Source organism: Mastigoproctus giganteus, chromosome 6 (genome assembly GCF_048544385.1).
Source record: "Mastigoproctus giganteus isolate SK-2022 chromosome 6, ASM4854438v1, whole genome shotgun sequence".
Classification (NCBI taxonomy): Eukaryota; Metazoa; Arthropoda; class Arachnida; order Uropygi; family Thelyphonidae; genus Mastigoproctus; species Mastigoproctus giganteus.
The window spans coordinates 119547086-119567441 of NC_143580.1; the positions used below are offsets into that span (position 1 = coordinate 119547086).

At 37.5% G+C, this 20356-nt stretch overlaps 1 protein-coding gene across 1 annotated transcript in view; it reads right to left on the reverse strand.

Moving 5' to 3' along the window:
* LOC150084536 (protein amalgam-like) overlaps nt 1-7498 on the reverse strand; it is a 350510-nt gene extending 343012 nt beyond the window's left edge. The window contains exon 1 of the mRNA XM_090376474.1: nt 7215-7498. Within this exon, the coding sequence (XP_090232600.1) occupies nt 7215-7296 (82 nt within the window). The 5' untranslated portion in view covers nt 7297-7498. The remainder of the gene's footprint in view (nt 1-7214) is intronic.
* Between the last annotated feature and the right edge of the window lie 12858 nt (nt 7499-20356).

Consider the following 20356-nt stretch of genomic DNA (forward strand, 5'->3'; position numbering starts at 1 on the left):
ATGAGGAACGAAAATATCTAGTGATCCAGTTGGTTGGCAACGTGTCAGAGAGGGTGGGAGGGTTCTTCCGGGATTATGTTTAAGGATTTTTCAATGAATACCTTTCAAAAAAACGCTTATTATTTTAGTTATTTATTGGACAGAAAGTACTTAATGTTTAATAACTTAACTGTGGAGACAAAATAATTATTTAAAATTCATGTACCGTTCTTGTAGAATACCAATTAAAATTGATGCACCGTAGAATACCAATTAAAATTTATGCACAGTTCTTGTAGAATACTTTGATTAAACTGCTTTCTTCCGTCTGTTTTCAATGAAGTTTCTGTTGCCCAATTATATAAAGCACATTCGTTAAAAAAATCTGTCGTGACAAAATATTATCATTCTGTGCAATATATCCGTCAGAAGTCGATGTCTGAAAGCGATATCTGATATGATCTCATCACATTCCACCATCAAATAAAAAACAGAACTAGTATTGTTTATACAGTTTTTTGGAAGCAGAGGGCTGTTAGCAGGCGAAGATTATCGCAAAATGTAGGGAGTGTTTGGAGAGTTCCATTTTCCCAAATCAACAGCTCGTACACATACAATGAACTCAATCAAATTATGTTACGTGGAATGCGAAGAGAAGTGCTAGAATATTCCTCTTACATTCCAAAATCTATGTCGTCTTCTCACTCATGATAACCATTCTTCCTCCATAAAAGGCGACGAATGTAAGTCGAATATCGCTAAAATACATTTATTATAGTAATAGTAATAGAGGCATGTTATTGTTATTATTTATTAATTAATTAAAGCGATCCCAGCCAACCTATAGCAACCCCGCTGCCAGTTACTCATAATTTAGCAGTACTCTAATATACTCCCTCTCCTGTTTGCCCAAGTACAGGGAGGGAAAACTGCCTTGACTAAAAAATATAGATATGAAAAAACTGAGAATAATCAAATAACATAAAAAATAAATATACATATAATTAAATTTCAAACAAAGTCCAAATTTCATCGCAAAGAGCTACATCTGTTCAGATGTAGCTCTTAAAATATATGTATTTTAATTAATAGACAGCAAATGATTTCATCAGCTGTGAAAGGAATTTCGTAAGGAAGTGCAAGCAACTTCAAGTGTAAATCGAAGAGAGTCATCACATACAAGTGTTCACGAACGTGTTTCTAGTGGAGCTGCCTTGTGATATGAGTATTCTGATGTTAAATATGTGTCATGCAAGTGAAAATATTAAGCTTTTGGGAAAAAAAATTAAAGCAATTGTTGAATGGTGACGTGTTTTTCTAGCACTGTGCTATTCTACCAGGAGTTCATTATTTTACTCAGGATACCATGTGTTACAGATCCTACACAATTTTGAAATGAACTTTTCATTTCGATGTTAAGTTAAAATAAAAATCCGAGTTCAAGGGAAAATGTCGTGATCCCTACCAACACACCGGTTGTCATCCCGAACAGGCTGGTTGCTAAATTTATATTGTGCTCGAGTATCGGTGCGCAGGAGTAAACACGCCCGCGCGAGATCTGGAACAGTAACGTATTATGAAAAGCAGGTTCCAACAATAATTTATTATTTGCTATTGAAGGATTCAACTGTCGACGATTCTTAACGGGATCATATTTCGACACCCACTGAGGAAGAACAGATTCATTATTATAATTAACTTCTGGGTAAATCAAGTAATACACTTTGACTATTATAGAAAGTCTGTTTCAAAATTAACTAATAATCACAAATCTGTTCTCCTTGACTGTGTATATTGTGATTTTAAGCTTCACTTTGTAGCTTCACTTTCGAGTTACAGTATTTATATATTTCGTGGCAATGTAGTGTAGGATCGCCAGTAAAACTGCATAAAGTCGTACGATTTCATGGTAAAAGTTTGACTATGTGACTGTCTGATTATCTACGGTATCTCAATACTTTTAATACACTACGTTATCAAAAGCGTTGGGATAGCATAGGATAATCATATACTTTGCAGAGGAGTCGATTCTAATCAGAAACTAGAAGATTTCTTAAGGACCTTTTTAGTCAGGGCTGTAGTTAGCCAAATGCGGATGAGTAGAGGAAACTCTAGAACAAAATAATACACACTAAACAGTATCAATAGGAATACTAAAAAATCAGCACACCATGATTTGAGAAGTCGATGCGCCAAAAAATTTCCAAGAACTAGCCTGTGCTGGAGGAAGTGGAGGGCCGTTGTGCGAAATACACCTTGAATGTGCATTTACATGCTGAATGCCAAATTTACAATGCTTGAATGCCCAATTTACAAAATGTGTTAAAAAATTTCCTACGTGTGGAACGAGAAATGTTTGCCATTGAAATTTGCGAAAAAATAAAATCGTGGGAGTTTGCCACATATGCTGGCTTCTATATTTAAGGCCAAAGATGGCTTACACTATATTAAAAATATAATGTTTTAGTCACATTTTATATAAATAAACAAATAAATAAATAATCTTTATTTTGGCTACAACCTGTGCTATTTCCTGCACACTCCTAAGCCCTGTTCGGGCTTTTCATATACCTCGTTCGCACACTGGGAGGAGTTTCTGAATACTTATGGTAGGATAGCACGTTTGGTTGATGGGGTGGTTGATATATTGTCTACAAGGTCTACCAGGGCGAAATTGTCCCTGTAACTATGCCAAATTGCAAGACTCCCATTAAGACAAAGTTTTGTTGAGCATTAAAATCTGTCAAATAATTGAATCGACTTTAAGATCATAAAGAATTCGGCCAGATTTGTATTGTGTGCTATAAGAGTATATAATGGAAAAATATTCCAAAATTGACGCCTCCGTAGCCAGGTGGGCAGGAGCAGTAATGCGTAGCACACGTTTCTTGATTAGACCGGGGTTCGAGCCCGTAACTACCAAATACGGAGGATGCGGAAGGTCAGGGAATGACCACCGCATATCTCCAGCCCGGATAAAGGGTGAGGGTTGGCGTCAGGAAGGGCATCCGGCCATAAAAATTGCATGCCAAAACAATAAAAAAACGCTGACCCCATATATAATGGGAAAAAGCGAGGACAAAAAAAAAAGGAAAAATATTCCAATGAAATTAAAAGAGATGAAACATCAAAATAAATTTATACATAAAAGGGGTATTGATCAACGTGTTATTACACTGAATGTTCACAGATGTAGACGGCAGTAACAACTTCTTAAGTACCTATTTGGAATTGCTCTATTCTGAAATTGACATGAATTATTTAAGAGTCAATAATTCATATTCCACTCGAACTGCATACAAAGTGAATGTTTCTTGCAGTCCTAATAATAACATACTATATTTCGTTGACCTAAAATAGCGAGTAATATTCAAAAATGAAGAAAAATGAAAATGCGTAATATTCAAAAATGAGGATCTTGCTTACCTGATCTGGTCAGGTAAGTAGATCCTTATTCCTTGTTATAAAATATTAGTGTATATAAGTTATTGCATATGATTTAAAAATAAACAGTGAACTGTGTATCTTTGTACAGTGGTGGATTATTATTTTTTTTCAAAGGTAAAAATCTTAAACAAGAGTAAAATTGAGCATGAATTAAACTTGCATATAGCCTAATATATTAATTTAGTGGTAAAGTGATATCATTTGTTTGCCAATCTGGCTTCCAATCGCATACATTTAAAGAGGTAGAAGAGTCAATTCCTGTCGCTCACCACAGAAATTTCCCATAAAGGTCTTTTCCACTTATATTAATAACTTCTTTACCTTAGTTGTTGCCGCACTTAATAAAATAAATCATTTTTCCGTTTATACTCCGGAATGGCCACCATGAAGATGGTAGCCATTCCGAGGCAGTGGTCAGAGGAGTTCACACGATAAGAGAGAGAGAGAGAGAGAGAGAATGGAAGAAGCAGCACACGTATTCAGCAGTGACGAGAGCTTGAACCATGGTCACTCAAAAGGTGTATACTGGTGCATCCTCGCGACTTACTAAATAACCCAAACCAACTGGAATTACCATATTTCTTCATTAATCATATAATTTTATTTTCTGTGGCGTTCGTAAGTTACTAGGCTTTTCATTTTCATACCAACTAAGAAGTACAGTTCAAGGCTGAGACCTAAATGCATGTCAGATTAATTATCGAGACACGTGGCAGAGAAGAAAAATGCATGGGGTGCATATAAATTATCAGGTGATACATGATAATCAGTTTATACAGGTAAATATAAACTAGTCTGCAACCAAGTCACAAAGGGTGATTATACCGGTCAAAACGAAAACGAATATACCCATCCTGACTAATTTCATGCTACTGAACACGATAATTATTATTATTAGCCATATGGTGCAAGGAAGACTGGGGTTTATGCTGCACCAACCAAAAAAAAAATTCCCAAGTTACCCTGAGAGAGAGAGAGAGAGAGAGAATTAGAAAGGAATCACCAAGAAAGAGAAGAATGATGATATCCAGTTCAGGACCCTGAGTGTGCCAAGCCCATACTCACCAGATGTGATAATGAGTGGAGTTAATATAATTCCACATGATAAATATGTATTAGATTTAAATGGCTAGTTTTATTAGCCTTAAAAAATCTTAATATCCTTATCAAGTTCTTTAAATTAGTTATTATCTATTTCATTCTTAATAAATAAAGACTGCTACATCTAATCGCGATTACGCCATAACCGACTTAAATAAGTTCATACGCCTACGCCAAACTCAAACGAGAACTGTGAAGTGCACGCTAGCGGTAATGAGTGGTGCCGATGAGACTGCGTGTTGCTGTTAGTAGTTGGAGAGTATTTTTCTTTACCTCCTTGTATTTCTTTCTTAGCTTAATCATAACATAAACTGAATAATAATATCACTTCGGTATTTAAAATAAACTGAATAGCATATTTCGATCAGCTTGAATTTGCATGGTACAAAATTCTTAGTCAAATTATCATGTAGCGATTGTTGTTTAATGTAATCATCAAAATGTAGTAAGCTGTACGAGGAATTCAATTGTTATGATATCAGGCTTGAGGGGAAATTATCCACAATTTCTTCCACCAGCGTAGATTTAAGTATTTTTTCCCCTTCTTCTTCTTTTAATAATATTCCCAAAATAGATGCTTCAGTTTTTGCAGTTGCCATGGAGGAGGAGGTAAAAAAAATCATTAAATGGAATTTGTTCTTTGCGATTTAAACTATTTTTGCCGTTCAGTAATGAATATATGTAAATTTTAACTTTGAAGAAGACTACTTCAGACAGAAGCAGCCTCTTTCTCCGCCCCACCCTCGTAAAAGCGTGGGGCGGAAAAGGGGTATGTCGATTCGGCGTATAGGTCCACTTCTAATTTTTGTCTTGAAAATTGGTTCTTCATCACATATTTGCCGTATAAATCTATCCCCTCCCCCTTTTTTACAGTCATATTTAGAACTCTCAGTTATTTATATAGTGGAGTACTATATTTGCTTACTGCTTTCCTTACTGTGTAACAAAATATGACAAGATAAACTTTTAAAAGGTACAAAATAACTCAGCTAAAAACTGTACGCGGTGGTTCTTAATGCAGATAGATTTTTATTTAGTACACCACTATGAGAGATGAAAAAGATAACTGTAAAAAGGGAGGATATTGTGTGTGTGTGTGCACGCGTACCCCCACCCTTTTTACAGTTGTCCTTCGCATTTCACGTATATGTAGTTGCGTATTACATAAAATCTGCATTATGGACCACCGTCTACTTTTTAGTTTATTTAACGTATAAAACAGTAAACTGTAAATAAAGTGGTAAGCATATATAGTACTATGTAAAGGGTCACGAAACCAGCGGGCATAGGTGACGACGTAATATCACTCTTATTAATGCTATATGTGTATATAACCGAGCCATTCCTTGTTGCCATCTGCTCTGCTGAAAACTGATTTCTCTATAAACAATGGTTCAATATGGAAGATCGTTGCTATAATGTTGTTAAGAAATATATATACAATCCCAAAAGTTTACGTTTCAAGAACTTGAAAAATAAATTTTTGATATTTCGAAATCATAAATCCGAAAACAACTCCGACGAATTCCATGAACTGCTTTTGTCTAATGAAGAAGACGAACAAAGTTTTGGGAGTTAAAAAGTGAAAAATGATGTATATTTGTGCAAAAATTAATACATGTGATAAATTGTAAATATATCGGTATTAATTCATATCTTTCTAACCACCTAGCAATTCATATCTTTCTAACCACCTAGCAATTCATATCTAACCACCTAAGCAATTCATATCTTTCTAACCACCTTTAATTGAATTTTATAGTCGAGTATCATTGGACTCTTAAAATTTCAAGCGATTTTACTACCTGACTCTTCGGAGAACTATAGAGATCATTCACTAGATAAGAAGGTCCCGTTTGAAAAAGAAAGTAAAATTAATAAAAAAATTCATATAAATGTATATTAAGAATAAAGTTTGAAAGAGACATGTTCTTGCAATTTACCATCACTGGATGCAACATAAAAGTAATTAACCAGACAGTTCTTCCTGTTTGGCTACCAGTAATTGATAATACAATCTAGAGTTTCGCTTCGTGACCTGGCCCGAAAATCCTTGAACTTAGTCGGGGAACTGGCGTAATTATTATTGCATTGTCGGCCGGAATCCAGAAGTACGCTTCAATGTTGCACTTATCATCCAGCCTAATTGATTACATTAACAACACTAGCAGCCTTACCATCCAATGAGCATTCACTACCTTGTGGGATTGGCACTCCGATAACATGCACTGAGATATCTTGTTAAACACAAATTAAAGAAATATTTTCTAGAAATGCGATTCTTAATGCTAATTGGACAGCTCTTTATAATTTTCAGGAAGCAAGAATAATCCTTAACTCTTGTTTTGTAATGGAATCACTGGCGGAATGGATCGGGGTGCGTACCGAACGCCGTTCCGGTTAGCCATACCCATTGGCAATATTATGTTCATACTTGATTATTACAAGTAAGATACTTTATAACCAAGCGTTCCGATTCGAAAAATTTTCCATTTCGACCACTGAGTGAAATTGGAAAATATTACCTTGAAGACGCCAAATTTTAAAACAACTCGCTCATTTGCATATCCTATTTTTCATTTTTTTTTTTTTTTTTTCATTTTGTTACCCATGATCGATATTAAACCAATTTTCAAAAGAAGAAAGCGAGAATATTAGTTCAGAGAAGTTAGTACATCATCACTTACCCCTCACAGGATCTTTAAGGAACAGCACAAGAAATACAAGAAATGCTTTCCACATGATAACAGTTGAGATTACTGGAGGCATTGAAGGAGAAAAACTTATCTATGTGAAAAAAGATTGTCTCTATCGAAAATTAACCGCAATGGACACAGCAAAACTACTCCACAGAAACACGACCAGCTACACTCGACATAGATATCTCAAAGTACGTCACTTCGGAAGCTGGTGCGGGACGTTGCTATAATTTGCCCCATCACCCTAAGCTTCTCTTTTCCCGCGTGACGTCAAGCTGGCACGTACCAATGAAACAACCTACTACCGATGGGTAAAGGCTTGTTGCTGACTCATGTATGGAGTTGACTGTGGCAGATCTCACTTCCGAAAAGGTATTTTGCGCAGTTTTCCGGCAGATGAAATAACTGGGGACACTTGTGGCTACCTAAACAAAAACAAAGTTGTGGAAGAATGAGGGAGTGTTCTACCAATTATAACACGCATTTCACTAATTACTGCTGCTGATGACAAGAGACCGTTGCTTGTTAACTAAGCGGAAAGTACTGAATGCCACTAACAATGATTACAATACGAAATAACAACGACGGTCAGGAAAATTAACTTCCTGTTTTTAGATAAAACAGTAAACATCAGAAGGCAGAATCCTGAGAACCTTATAGGATCTAACGAGGGTTCTCATATTCCATAAGAGAAACACATTTGAAATGCAGATTATTACGAAAACAGGATAATCTAATATCTCAGATATTAAATAAAGTACTTCAATATTGTAATATTTTCATAATGCAGTAGGCATAGCAACAAACAAAGAATATTCTATAGTGAGGATTAAAACAATAGGAGCTCAATGTCATCCACTAGGTCTGCCAGCTCAATACGTTACTCATACTACGGAATGAGTGAGGAGAGGAAGCCTAGTGGATGACTTGAGCCTTCTATTATTTTTTGCGTATTCTCTATAATTATGATTTTTTCTGATGTTAAAAGGCTGAAAGCAACAGAAAAACTATTTTGAAAATCCATTTCGGTCATATATCTTATAAAATGTCTCATTGTTATCATAATTGTAGTGATAAACAGCTTTTTTTTTTGATGAAAATAAGAATGAGAATAAGGGAAGAGCATCAAATTTAATGTTTGCCTGAAGAATCAGAACGACTGCTTAATGTGTTGCCGCCCGCTATTCGGATCTATTTGTAACAAGGGCAGCTCTAGCCTTTACGTTTTAGAAGATTTGGGGAAGGGGAGGAAAACTGCACTATTTACAGATAATGGAGAAGCACAACGTGCTAAAACATGCTTGTGGAATAATCATTTTGGCGGTGGTGGTTGGGCGGGGAGAAGGATTAAACAGTTGCATATATAATTTTCTCTGGAGAATGAACCTACTCGAAATTTCTGTAAATGCAGCGGATGTCTTTTGAAAAGTGGCCCAGCTTATCTAGGTTGCGTAATATCATTGTAAATATTATTTTCCTGTATGTTAGATGTCATTTTCCTCCATCAGATGAACTTTAGAAGTTTGTTCCCATCTTGAGGTGCTGTTCTTATATACTTTCCGTCATATGAACTCTCTGATTGTATGTGGACGGCCACATCTACTCAGAGGAGTTTCTTTTTTATGTAAACCCCAAACACGTGAGGTATTAGAACCTATAGTACTTAGTACTGTGCTTGGGTTGGAGGTTGAGAAGACGAAAGGAGATATTTGTTGATATTGGACTTGAACTTCTGTAGACTGTAATTTTCAGGAAATACATATGAAGGAAGATTGTTCCAGAAAACGGCAGTAAAATGAATAAACGAGGAAGATGAAAACTTGCTTCCGTGAGTTTGAAGTTGGACAGTAAATAGATGTTGGCTGGTAGCGGCACGTGTTCGGACTGTTTTGAAAGAGAGAGAGAGAGAGAGAGAGAGAGAGAGAGAGAGAGAGAGAGGGGGGGGGGATTAATGAAGACAATTCAGAAGAACAGTACCCATGGAAATATCTGTAGAAGAGGTATGAACCAGAAACAGTACGTCTATGACACAGCGAGTGGAGGGACTCTGTTAGAGACGAATCATTAATTAACCTAACTGCAATCTTCTGAACGGAATCTAGAAAGCCTGAGAGAGGTTTTGGGGGCACCGCCCCAGATGTGGGAACAATATTCCATGGTAAGGCGGATTTGCAATTTGTACAGAGTAAACAGCTGTTTGGAAGAAAAGTAACGCCCCCAGAGCGAAAGAGAAAACCAAGTTTTTTAGATGCAGAGGAAGCAATATTTGTAATGTGCTTGTGCCAAGAGAGATTAGAAGTGAGGGTAATCCATAAAAGAGATATATCATTTTGCCCAGAAATCGGGGTGTCACCAAAGATAAGCATAGGAGCAGAAGAATCCTTTTTTGCAAGATATAAGACAAGACTGAGTTTTAGAAGAATTGAAATCAACTAAGTTGTCTTTGCCCCACTGGAGAATTACTGGAGATCGGCATTTAAGGAATTGGTAGCGGATTTTCGAGAAGTTGCAGCTGAATGAGCAGGGCAAAGTTTCTCAAACTGGAAAGTGGAATACAATGTGTTATGTTTAGCAAAACTATGGATAGGATTTCGGGTCAATGGAAGAAGGTCATTAATATACAAGAGGAAAAGAGTGGGGGAAAGAACTGAACCTTGAGAGAAACCGGCATTAGCGGAGAAGTCAGAAGATAGAGAGCCATCTACCATCACCCTCATTGAGCGGTCAGAGTGAAAACTGGATAACCAATTACAAAAAACAGTTGGCAAACCATAAGAAGAAAGCTTGTTTATATGACCTTTATGCCAAACACGATCAAAAGCCTTTGAGATGTCAAGAGCAACTGCTTGTATTTCACCGAACTTTTCCATTGAATTAGTCCATAAATAGGTAACATAAGCCAGAATATCACCAGTGGATCGACACTGACGGAATCCATACTGGCGATCGTTGATCAGACGGAAGGTTTCTGGGTAGTTTAAGAGTTGGCGGTTAATTGATTTCTCCATTACTTCAGAAAGAGTAAAAGTAATTGCAATGGGATGATAATTGGATGAGAAGGATTTGTCACCCTCTTTAGAAACTGGCTGGATATGAGCAAATTTTCAAGCAGAAGGAAAAACATCTTTGGAATAAGAAAAATACAAAAGACGGCAAAGAACTGGAGTAAGTTCAGGAGTGCAGATTTTTAGAACAAGAGGAGAAATACCATCAGCACCTGCAGCTTTCTTGGAATCAAGGTTAGTCAAAATCCTTATGACATCCTTTTGACGGAAGACCACAGGAGGCATTAAATAGAGCGTGTTGGGAATGGTGGGAGGAGTTTCACCAAGATCATTAATACGTGATTTCAAAGAAAAATGGGATGCTAGCAGGTCAAATTTATCCTTAGCTGAAGTGACAACAGAACCATGTGGTTTGGAAAGAGGTAAGACCAGAGATTGACAATAGCTTTGGCAAGAGATCAGAATGCTCGGCAACCATTAGGGCAAGAAGCAAGTTTTCTACTCTTAGCCTGTTCAAACTCTAGTTTGGACTGATTAATAACTGCTTTACAATTGTTGCGAGCTTTGCCGTAGGTAGAAAATGAAACCGAAGAATTAGAAACAAGCCAATTACGATATGCAACGTTCTTCTCTTGAACAGCCTTAGCACATTTATTGGAAAACCAAGGTTTAGATAAAGGACGAAATTTTAAAGTGATGTGTGGGATAAAGGATTCCATTCCTGCAATAATAATTTCGCTGACACGATCTGAGCAAACGTTGACATCGGAAGTTTTGAAACAGTAATCCAACCAAGGTAAAGAAGAAAAGAAATCCCGCAGGTCATCCCATTTTGCATTCTTGTAATGCCGAACAATACGAAGTTGGGAATACCCATGAGATAAAGGCTCCATTGGAGAAGAGACAATCATCAAGTTGTGATCTGAGGTGCGTAAAGGACCTTTCACTTCGACACTGTACTTAGAAGGGTTGTTTGTGAGAAAAAGACAAAGCGTCGTGTTGGCTGTATGGTTAGGATTGTCCGGTATTCTTGTAGGTAAATGAACAATCTGTGCAAGGTCATTAGTAATTGCAAAAGCCTCAGCATCTCGACCAGCTGGGTCGGTGTGACTAGAAAACGGAAGCCAGCTGTTGTTGTGAACATTAAAATCATCAAGGAAAATTACTTCACTGTTCGGAAAGTTGGACTGGAGAAAGTCAAGTTGCAAAGAGAGGAAGTCAAAGAGCTCCAAGTGATTAGTGCTGCTGGGAGAACGCTAGAGAAAACAGATGAATTTGACAAAATGAGGTAGAGAGATTTTAAGCCAGAGAAGATCGAAGAGAGGAGATTCCAAATTACCAAGTCTCTGACAGGGAATATCGGAATGGAAATATGCAAAAGTACCACCTTTGAGGAGAAAGGAATCATACAGCGAATAATTTGGGCAACTGAGATGAACAGTAGTTGAATCAACCGATAACTGAGATTCTGTCAGAAAAAGTACATGGGGTTTGGCATAATAACTATAATACTAGTGTACCTGGTCTGCCTCCACGGGGCGAAGTGTGGGCAACGTCGGGCCTCAGCTGAGGTCCGGCGGCTAAATGGCCAGAAGAACAACGGTACACAACATCACACACCTCAAGATCCATATACTTTTAAATCTCTGGCCTTTACAGTGAACTGTATCACACCACAATGTAAACTACGCGGAGATGGGGGAAACCCCTGGTGCCGTTTGACCCTAAACACACTTTACACTTTACACTTTACTGCAAGTGGAAATGGACATGGTTGAGATTAGAATTGAGACTACGTATATTGGTGAAATGAATTAGGAAATGTTTGGGAGGTTTAGATCTTTTCGCAGATAAGCTTATTCTATTAGTTTGACAATTTATGGTGTATTCAATAGTAAGAAAAAGTGGGGGAGGGGACATGTATGAAGTAATGAAATTTTTGGGCATGCGTACACATGGTAAGAATGTACCCAGATCCTTGACATAACGTGGCCTCGACAATACCCCCTGCATTCACACTACTCGGACTCCCTCCCGTCACTATCTGGCAGAGTAGAAGTAGCAAGACTATACACTAGCTGATCCGGAAGCTTCCTAGAGAGTTGCCAATAGATTCGGTCCGGTGTAGCGGCTGGCCTGCGAACACCGTTTTAGAGCTGTACCCTCGAAATGTAAGGAAGATTGGATCTTGCCACGATGTTCATCATAACCTCAAAAGTCATCAGTCACACTACACGATGGAAAAGATGGGGAAGGGTTGACCGTTACTTAGCTCTGGAGACTAAACATGGGTTCTACCACTTCAAGCCTCCAATAATCAAAGTGGTGGTATTGCACCGGTTGATGAGAGTCATCTACCACCTAGTACTGCCTGGTAACACAGAGGGGTGGCATTCCTCCACACTTCGACCCCTGCTTACGTTGGTTCACACCTGGGTAGTCACCCACAGTGTGCTTTTGCAAGGAGGTTATACCCAGGATTATTAACAGTCCCGCCATCGTGAAGGTGCAGCAGAGGATTTGGCTGTCACAGACCGTCCAGACTTCGCCGAAATTGGATCCTCTTGGCTTGAGTGTCACCCGAATATCAGTTCCATCAGCATTTTAGACTCCCAGGTAGCAACTTCAGCTTGTCTGGCATATCTGAGAGAATGTCTGTGACAACCTCAATTTATTTATTAGTCTATTTATTTATTATTATTTATTAGTCTATTTAGTTATTATTATTTATTAGTCTATTTAGTTATTAGTGTATTTATTATTACTATTTATTAGTCTATTTATTTATTAGTGTATTTATTATTACTATTTATTATTTATTCATTTATTATTATTATTTATTAGTCTATTTATTTATTATTATTTTTTATTAGTCTATTTATTTATTATTATTTTATTTTATTTTATTTTTTGAATGGCTTCCTGTTGATAACTTTAGGTCTCTCTCCGTTGGCTTTTCGAGAATTTTTATTTCCGTTCCTTTAACTTACTTTAGGGATCGTCGCTTCTTAAACTCTTCCAACTTTAATTCTGTTAGAATAAGTGTGACTACTTGAGGTTTTTGTCAACTAAGCCAGCGGAAACAGTCGCAACACGTTAATAATGAATTAATTTTATTAATTAATAAATTTAAACTCGATTTTGAAATGTTAAAGTAAAAAAAAAGTAGGAAACTTGCCTCTTCTGTTCTCTCACCAAAGCCATTGGTTGCAGTTTCTGCTCATCCGTGTTTATACCTCTGTTACATTTTAAAAGTTTTATTGCATCTTCTGAAGAGAAAGCTGACTTATTAGCATCTTAATTTTGGCCAACCCTTTACTAACGAGAGAATACAGCAAACCTCGATTTAATGGACTATATGGAGAAGATAATGGGGGGGGGACAGTAAGTTAGGATGACTAGACATTCCATATTTTAATGTTTTGTCCGGATGTCTCGAAGGTTTCTTTTCAGGACGTATAAATATCCTGGTTTTTTGAAATTTTCCACATGATGGTTTACCTGCAACAATTTTTATCATCTCCATTTGCAATCTCAAACTAGATCTACCAAATACAACTGTATAAAAGGCATGCATATTTCTAGTACTGAAAAAACAATCACTTATTTACGTAAGTTCATTAACAGTTGATTCTAAGAACATATGGATGACAGTTGGGCATATCCTTTTCGGCTCTTCTGTCTACAAGTTGTCTTGGTGTTGCAGATTTTGGGTACAATCACTGCGCCATCCTAGAGAGCACTCGCTCTTGTGAAATAAAAGGCCAAATTCATGTGGACAATGGACAGACAATCTACTTTGCAATGTTCACTGGCCTTGGTCAAGGATGCGATGTTATTTTCATTACTAATTCGCACCTTCGTCGCATTCTATTTCGTCTTCTAAAGAATCTAGTGAATGCTGTTGAAGTATCGGAATTGGTATACAGTTATCATTAAGGATTGGTATCACTATTGAATCCATGCTCGGATAGACACTTGTGTTTATTCTGCGCTGCGAATACCTAGAGACAAATTTTCTGAATATCTGTTGAGATTATAGGGTGTTAGTCAAGAAAATGCTGCACACATGGCAGAATCTGTTGTGGTGTTTTTTACACTTCGAAGCATGACGATGAACATGTTTCAGTAATTCACCGCATCTTACCTGAAACAATTTATAATAAAATAATTAAAAATGAATATACAAATAATGATAAATAAATAATAATTATATTCGTGTTGGTTGGCTGAATCGGTGTGTGAGCAGCATAATCAGTCTCATCATGTTTGTGTAATCGGTCTCATCACAAAAACTAGACAGGCTAGAGGTAAACAGATTTGGAATCAGCGTCAAACGATCAATTTTTTATCCACATATTTTTTACGATGAAAAATATTTATTGACCTATCTTATGTTTCTGAAAAATCTGTAATTCATTCAAAAGATTTTGTAATTTACAATATATTACACTGAACAAAAAAAAAAATTGTGTGTGCTGTGAGCACGCATAGCGGAAGTTAAGTGAAACTTCTTTAGGCGAATATTTATCTCTTGGCCGAGGATCCCGTATTGACCGCATGAACGCCGAAGGCGACGAATCTGCATGAATGGGAATTCATGTACAAAAAAAAAAAATTCTCTCTTTATAAGATGTTTGCAGAATTATCTTATCCTTTAATCTGTTCCTGTGGCCATCTTTGCAACGAGCTGTCCTGGTATTGCATTACTTTGTTTTGTGAAATGGCTTCGCCAAAAGGTTAATTGGTCATTTATTTAAAAAGACGAGACTCCTATGACAGCCTGTATCAGGACAAACGGGGCTCTCATCCCACAGAAGGTGGTCTCTAGTAATAACACGCAGCCAAAACAGTTGTAGAGAATTGTTTCATGTGAACTGCCATACGGTATACAAAATTTGTGTTCAAATTCTTATATAGCTTAAGCTATCTGTTTACGGTCGACATCTATTAAAATATCTCTTAATAGATGCCAAATAGAACAACTAAAAGAGAGCTGTCAGGCTTTCAAATTCGATAATTAAAGAAAAATAAATAAAGAAAGAAAACCAGATACGTAAATTAACGATTTATGTGTTATTTTACTCAAAGGCTCATCAACATCAAATAATGTTGCTTCGAATGATCAACTCACCTCGCTTTTCAAAATATTTATTTGCCAAGATTTATTTATCAATTCTTTCTACCTTCCTTGTACTATTGCCACTAGGGAACGCTCTTTTTCAAAGTTAAAATTAAAAAAATCATTCCGGTCTACTGTCTTAGAATAAGTTATCAAATTTAGCAGTTAATTAAGTAGAATATCAAATTAGTAGTTAAGTTATCATTATATATATATTCACGCCAAAACCTATTTTGCACTCAGGCGCAAGAATTTATGGTATTGCACACATCATGATTATCCAAAATTTCCATTTTAGCTAATCTTTATAATTTAATAATATTTTTTTAAAAATACACACCATGCGTCTTACTATCCATTTGGTAAAATCGCAATAATATTTTTCATTAACAAACATAGCAGTATTGATAGTTGCATTGTTCAAAGAACAATACAACTATCAATGACTCAGAGCTTACTACTTTTGAAGACCAATTTGTTAAGCCGCTACACACGTTCAGGTAAACCTGTCAGTTATGCCTGCGCAGGCACTCTTATCGCCTGTACAGGTCTACCGGAGCGTGTGGATGATACAACTGAACAGTTATTTTGACCTGTACAGGCGACCGGAGGAAATATGAAAAATCATTCGATTTGCCTGAACCGTAGTGGCCTGTGCAGGCAAACCGGAGCGTGTGTAACGACGTGGCAGGCACACTGCCAGATTGGGGGATTTCCCTATTCGACTATCATTAATAATTACATACATTCTATGAAAAAAAACACTTCGTTGCAAATAATAAGCCAACTATTGCTAAAACGTCTTCTGTCGATGCCATGGTCAACCAACTGAATGAATGGTGACAGGTTTACCGGAGCGTGTGGATGCACGATGGCGTCCGGTAGACCTGTACAGGCGTGCCTGCGCAGGCATAACTGACAGGTTTACCTGAACGTGTGTAGCGCCCTTTAAGCTGATCGTTGAGTGTTTTTAAGCCAAAGCAACTAAGGATATGGAGGCGTTGATGTATTGTGTCTGTTAAATGCGTGTGTATTCTATGGTATGGTTTGTGTGCTTATACTACTGTATAAAATAATCAGGTTCCGGATAGCGATGGGGAGGGTGAGGGTCAATGTAAAACTCAACTGAGGCCAACTAATTTGGCTACGGTGAAAAAAAGTCCATATATGGATCCCTTCCACGGAATTCAAAACCAGGCCTTTTCCACGTGATGTGGAATGGCAGCGAATCGTAACTATTGTGTAACCAGCTAGGTATTTTTTGTTAAGGGATATCGTTTTTCATTGTACGCAATAGTACACAAATTGCCATTTAGAGAGTCTACTCATTTAGAATGCGGTTCCTGTACACAAGTAAATCATGTTTCATTGTCGTTTAGTTTTGAGCTCGTGATCATTGTACCCTTTAACTAAAGTGAACAGATCCTTAGTATTCCAATGAGGGATATCTAGGGAGGGAGATTTTCAACTCCCCCATAGAAACAATATATGTACACATATATATTTTTCAAAGTTTTTTATATATAAAAAAATATTCACATACACAATATAAATACATATACTTCTTTGAACTAGACTTATAAAATAAAATATCACACTTAAAAAAAATAATAATAATAAAAAAAAAAAAAAAAATATATATATATATATAGCCTACATTTGTTTGTTTGCTTGCTTGTTTTTTCACAGAAAGGATGAAATTCAGTATACCGTAATGCAGTGATTTGCATTATGTATGGAGGCTACAGGTCCGGATTGGACATGTAGCCTCCATACTATGCAATGCGAAGCAAACGACTGAAATCCAGGACTGTCCCGCATAATCCGGGACGTCTGGTCACTTTATCTTTGATACTGATATTCAGATCACAAGTTATGTGATAAAAAAGCTGGCAAATTTATTTCCGTAAATATTTTGACAATAATAGCAGTTATCAGATATATATTGCATTTGGTAAGTGAAAGTTCGATAGGAAATTAAACTGTCAGAATTATTTCGGACTTATCCATTCATTTCAAAGAATTGACCTTGAAGTAGTTGTTACTCGCTTCGAGTATGCGCTGAGATTTATCTTTATTTAAAAGAAGCAGTATTTGATTGCAATTATCTTGTTTCTTATGGTGGGGCCCTGTGGAAGGAAAACGGCGAGTTCATCACGGAGTTCAGGACGGCTCACTTTGAAAGGCTACATACACACTTGGCTTGAAGAGATTGCTCTGTTCATATTAGACCTGACACCTAATTTATTCAATTGAATTCAGTAGTAGACAGAGGTCTTATGATCAACCCCTGCAGTCGATTAATAACAATGCTAAGGAATAAAAAAAAAAAAAAGAAAAGGAAAAAAGACAGGAAGCAGGAAATAGAATAAGGAACCGATAAATAGCATCTTCTATCAATGTCGAAAAATCAGCTGATTGCCTATGGACGAACCATCGTGAACACGTTTTGTGTAGTAGTAGTTTATGCCTCTATGTGTTTTTATATAACACATTTATACAATCATAAATTGCAGTTTATATAAAAGCTGACAACTTAGATTTGTAAATTATTTATTAATTAAATTATATAAAATTACAGAACTAATATAATTACTATCGAACAACTTGGTATACTATTTGCATAGAGTAATAAAATGCGACTACAATTTACAGAACAAAGTCCCAGTTTTTCAGTTTTTCAAAACTATTTTCATGTTAATCGCCAAAGCAACTAAAGTTACGAGGCAAAAGTATGTTGTGTCTGTAACCTGTTTCTGAGACTTCTGAAGATTGAAACCATGTCTATTTTTAGCTAGTTTACCAAGATTTAAGACAAATATTATCTAGTAAAGCATAATTTTTGATCTGGAAATTAAAAATATCTTATTGCAAATCAAAATACCTTCTCAGTTTTGCAGGATGCTACACACGTTTTCAATAGATGAGGTGAATTACTTGACACTGCCGCTTCTGGAATACCTTTAAGTTAGCATTCAGATGTTTTTTTTTTTTTTTTTTTTGTAATGTAAAATTTAAATTTATTTATTATAATTCCTTTGATGACAGGATTTTTATTTATTATTACTATTTTTTTTTTTTTTTTTATGCTAGTCCCTTCAGGGACAGAATTTACCAAAAACAGAGCAGATGGATAATCTGCTGGATACCAGCAGATTATCCATCTGCTGGAATCCAGACTTAAAACTTGGGCTTCCTGGGTACGGGAACAGCTGGCATTCACTGGTATTGCACTATATCCAGTGGATGCGGGATTCATTTTGCTATCAACCATCGTACGTGACAGTTAGGATACAGAACCGGTCTATCAGCACCCTGTGCGAGATTTTTTGGTGTGTCCTCTTCAACTTCCTATTAATTTTATGCATTATATTTTTATTATTCACTGAAAAATTAACTGAAAGCAGTGGCCCACGCGGCCACGAGCCCCGTGGGAAGCGCCAGTCGCCCGGGACCCGTTTCTGGCCAGTTGAGCGGCACGGTTATTCATTCGAATACACGATAACTGAAATCCGAACTTTTCCAAATTGCTTGAATCCGAACGTAAGATTGAGATTTCATGTCGCGACTTTCGGAAGATCTAACTTGAGATTTACAGCAAATCAGTGAATTTGCGCCCCCCCCCCTAAATTTTGGCACCTGTGCGGCCGCATTACTCGATTCAATACTTGCCGAAAAATCAAGAGTACCATCTACTGGATTCAGAAGACGAAAAGAAAGCCCTCAGCCGATTTGTACTTGACGTCTTCAATAGACGACGAACAGAAATAGCCATCCATAACGAATAGATGACCACAAATAATAAATAAAGGCAAACTGATAAAACACCAACACAGAGGAAAGGATCGCAAAATACTAAGGAAAAACGCATAATATGCAGCAGAATAAATGAAACAGCATCGACCTAGGAACCAATGGGAGTGGCTCCAGCCAGGATGTCGTCACTACCAGGATAAATCCACACACCTAGAAAAGGACTAGGCCCCACCAACGATTCATCATCAGACTGCACTTGCTGGAGGGCACTGCAAATTGCCGTATGGCGAACTGGGCCAGGCTCCCTTGCCCAGCCCACTTTCTCTCCCAATCACTGGTGGGGTGAGGGGAAGGTCTTTCTGACCCCTCCCCACCACCCCACTTTTCCCTCTGGTGGGGCAAAGGCATGCCCCACTGATATACCTGGGGTCGCCTTCCCTATTGACCCCATATTTCTGTCTTTTCCCCCCAGCCTTCCGTCTCCCCCCCTACGCTACCTATATCGCCAGCGAAAAGCGAATGCCCCACACAACGTAAAATTTTAAATGCCAAACTCGACACACTTGCAACCTCTTTCGGCCTAACTAGATTCAAGCGTTTATCCCCCCCCCCCTTTTTTATATAAGTCCTAGCCACTGAAATCTCAGGAAATTAGGTGGCAGGACCTGCCAGAGTACTTATCTAAAAATACTGGTGTACCTGGTCTGTCTTCACGGGGCCAAGTGTAGGCAACGTTGGGCCTCAGTAGGGGTCCAGCGGCTAAACGGCCAGATGAACAACAGAACACAACACTACACATGTACAATATCCATACACTTTTAAATCTCTGGCCTTCCCAGTAAACTGGTACACCCACAATGAAAGCAATGTGGAGATGGGGGAAATCCCTGGTGCCGTTAGACACTAAATACACTTTACACTTTTGCTCGATCGCCCCTGAAGCGGGCCCCGGTAGGAGATGCTTGGTACCCATAGGAGTTGTAAGTAAGTGTATGTGTTTTTAGGGTCAAGCAGCACCAGGGGTTCCCCCCATCTCCGCGTAGTTTACGTTGTGATGTATTACAGTACACTGTAAATGCCAGAGATTTAAAAGTGTATGGATCTTGGATCGTGTAATGTTGTGTACCGTTGCTCTTCTGGCCATTTAGCCGCTGGACCCCTGTTGGGATCCAACGTTGCCCCACTTACGCCCCGTGGAGGCACGCCAGGAACTCCGTAGACTTAGTTTACTCTGGCAGGTCCTGCCG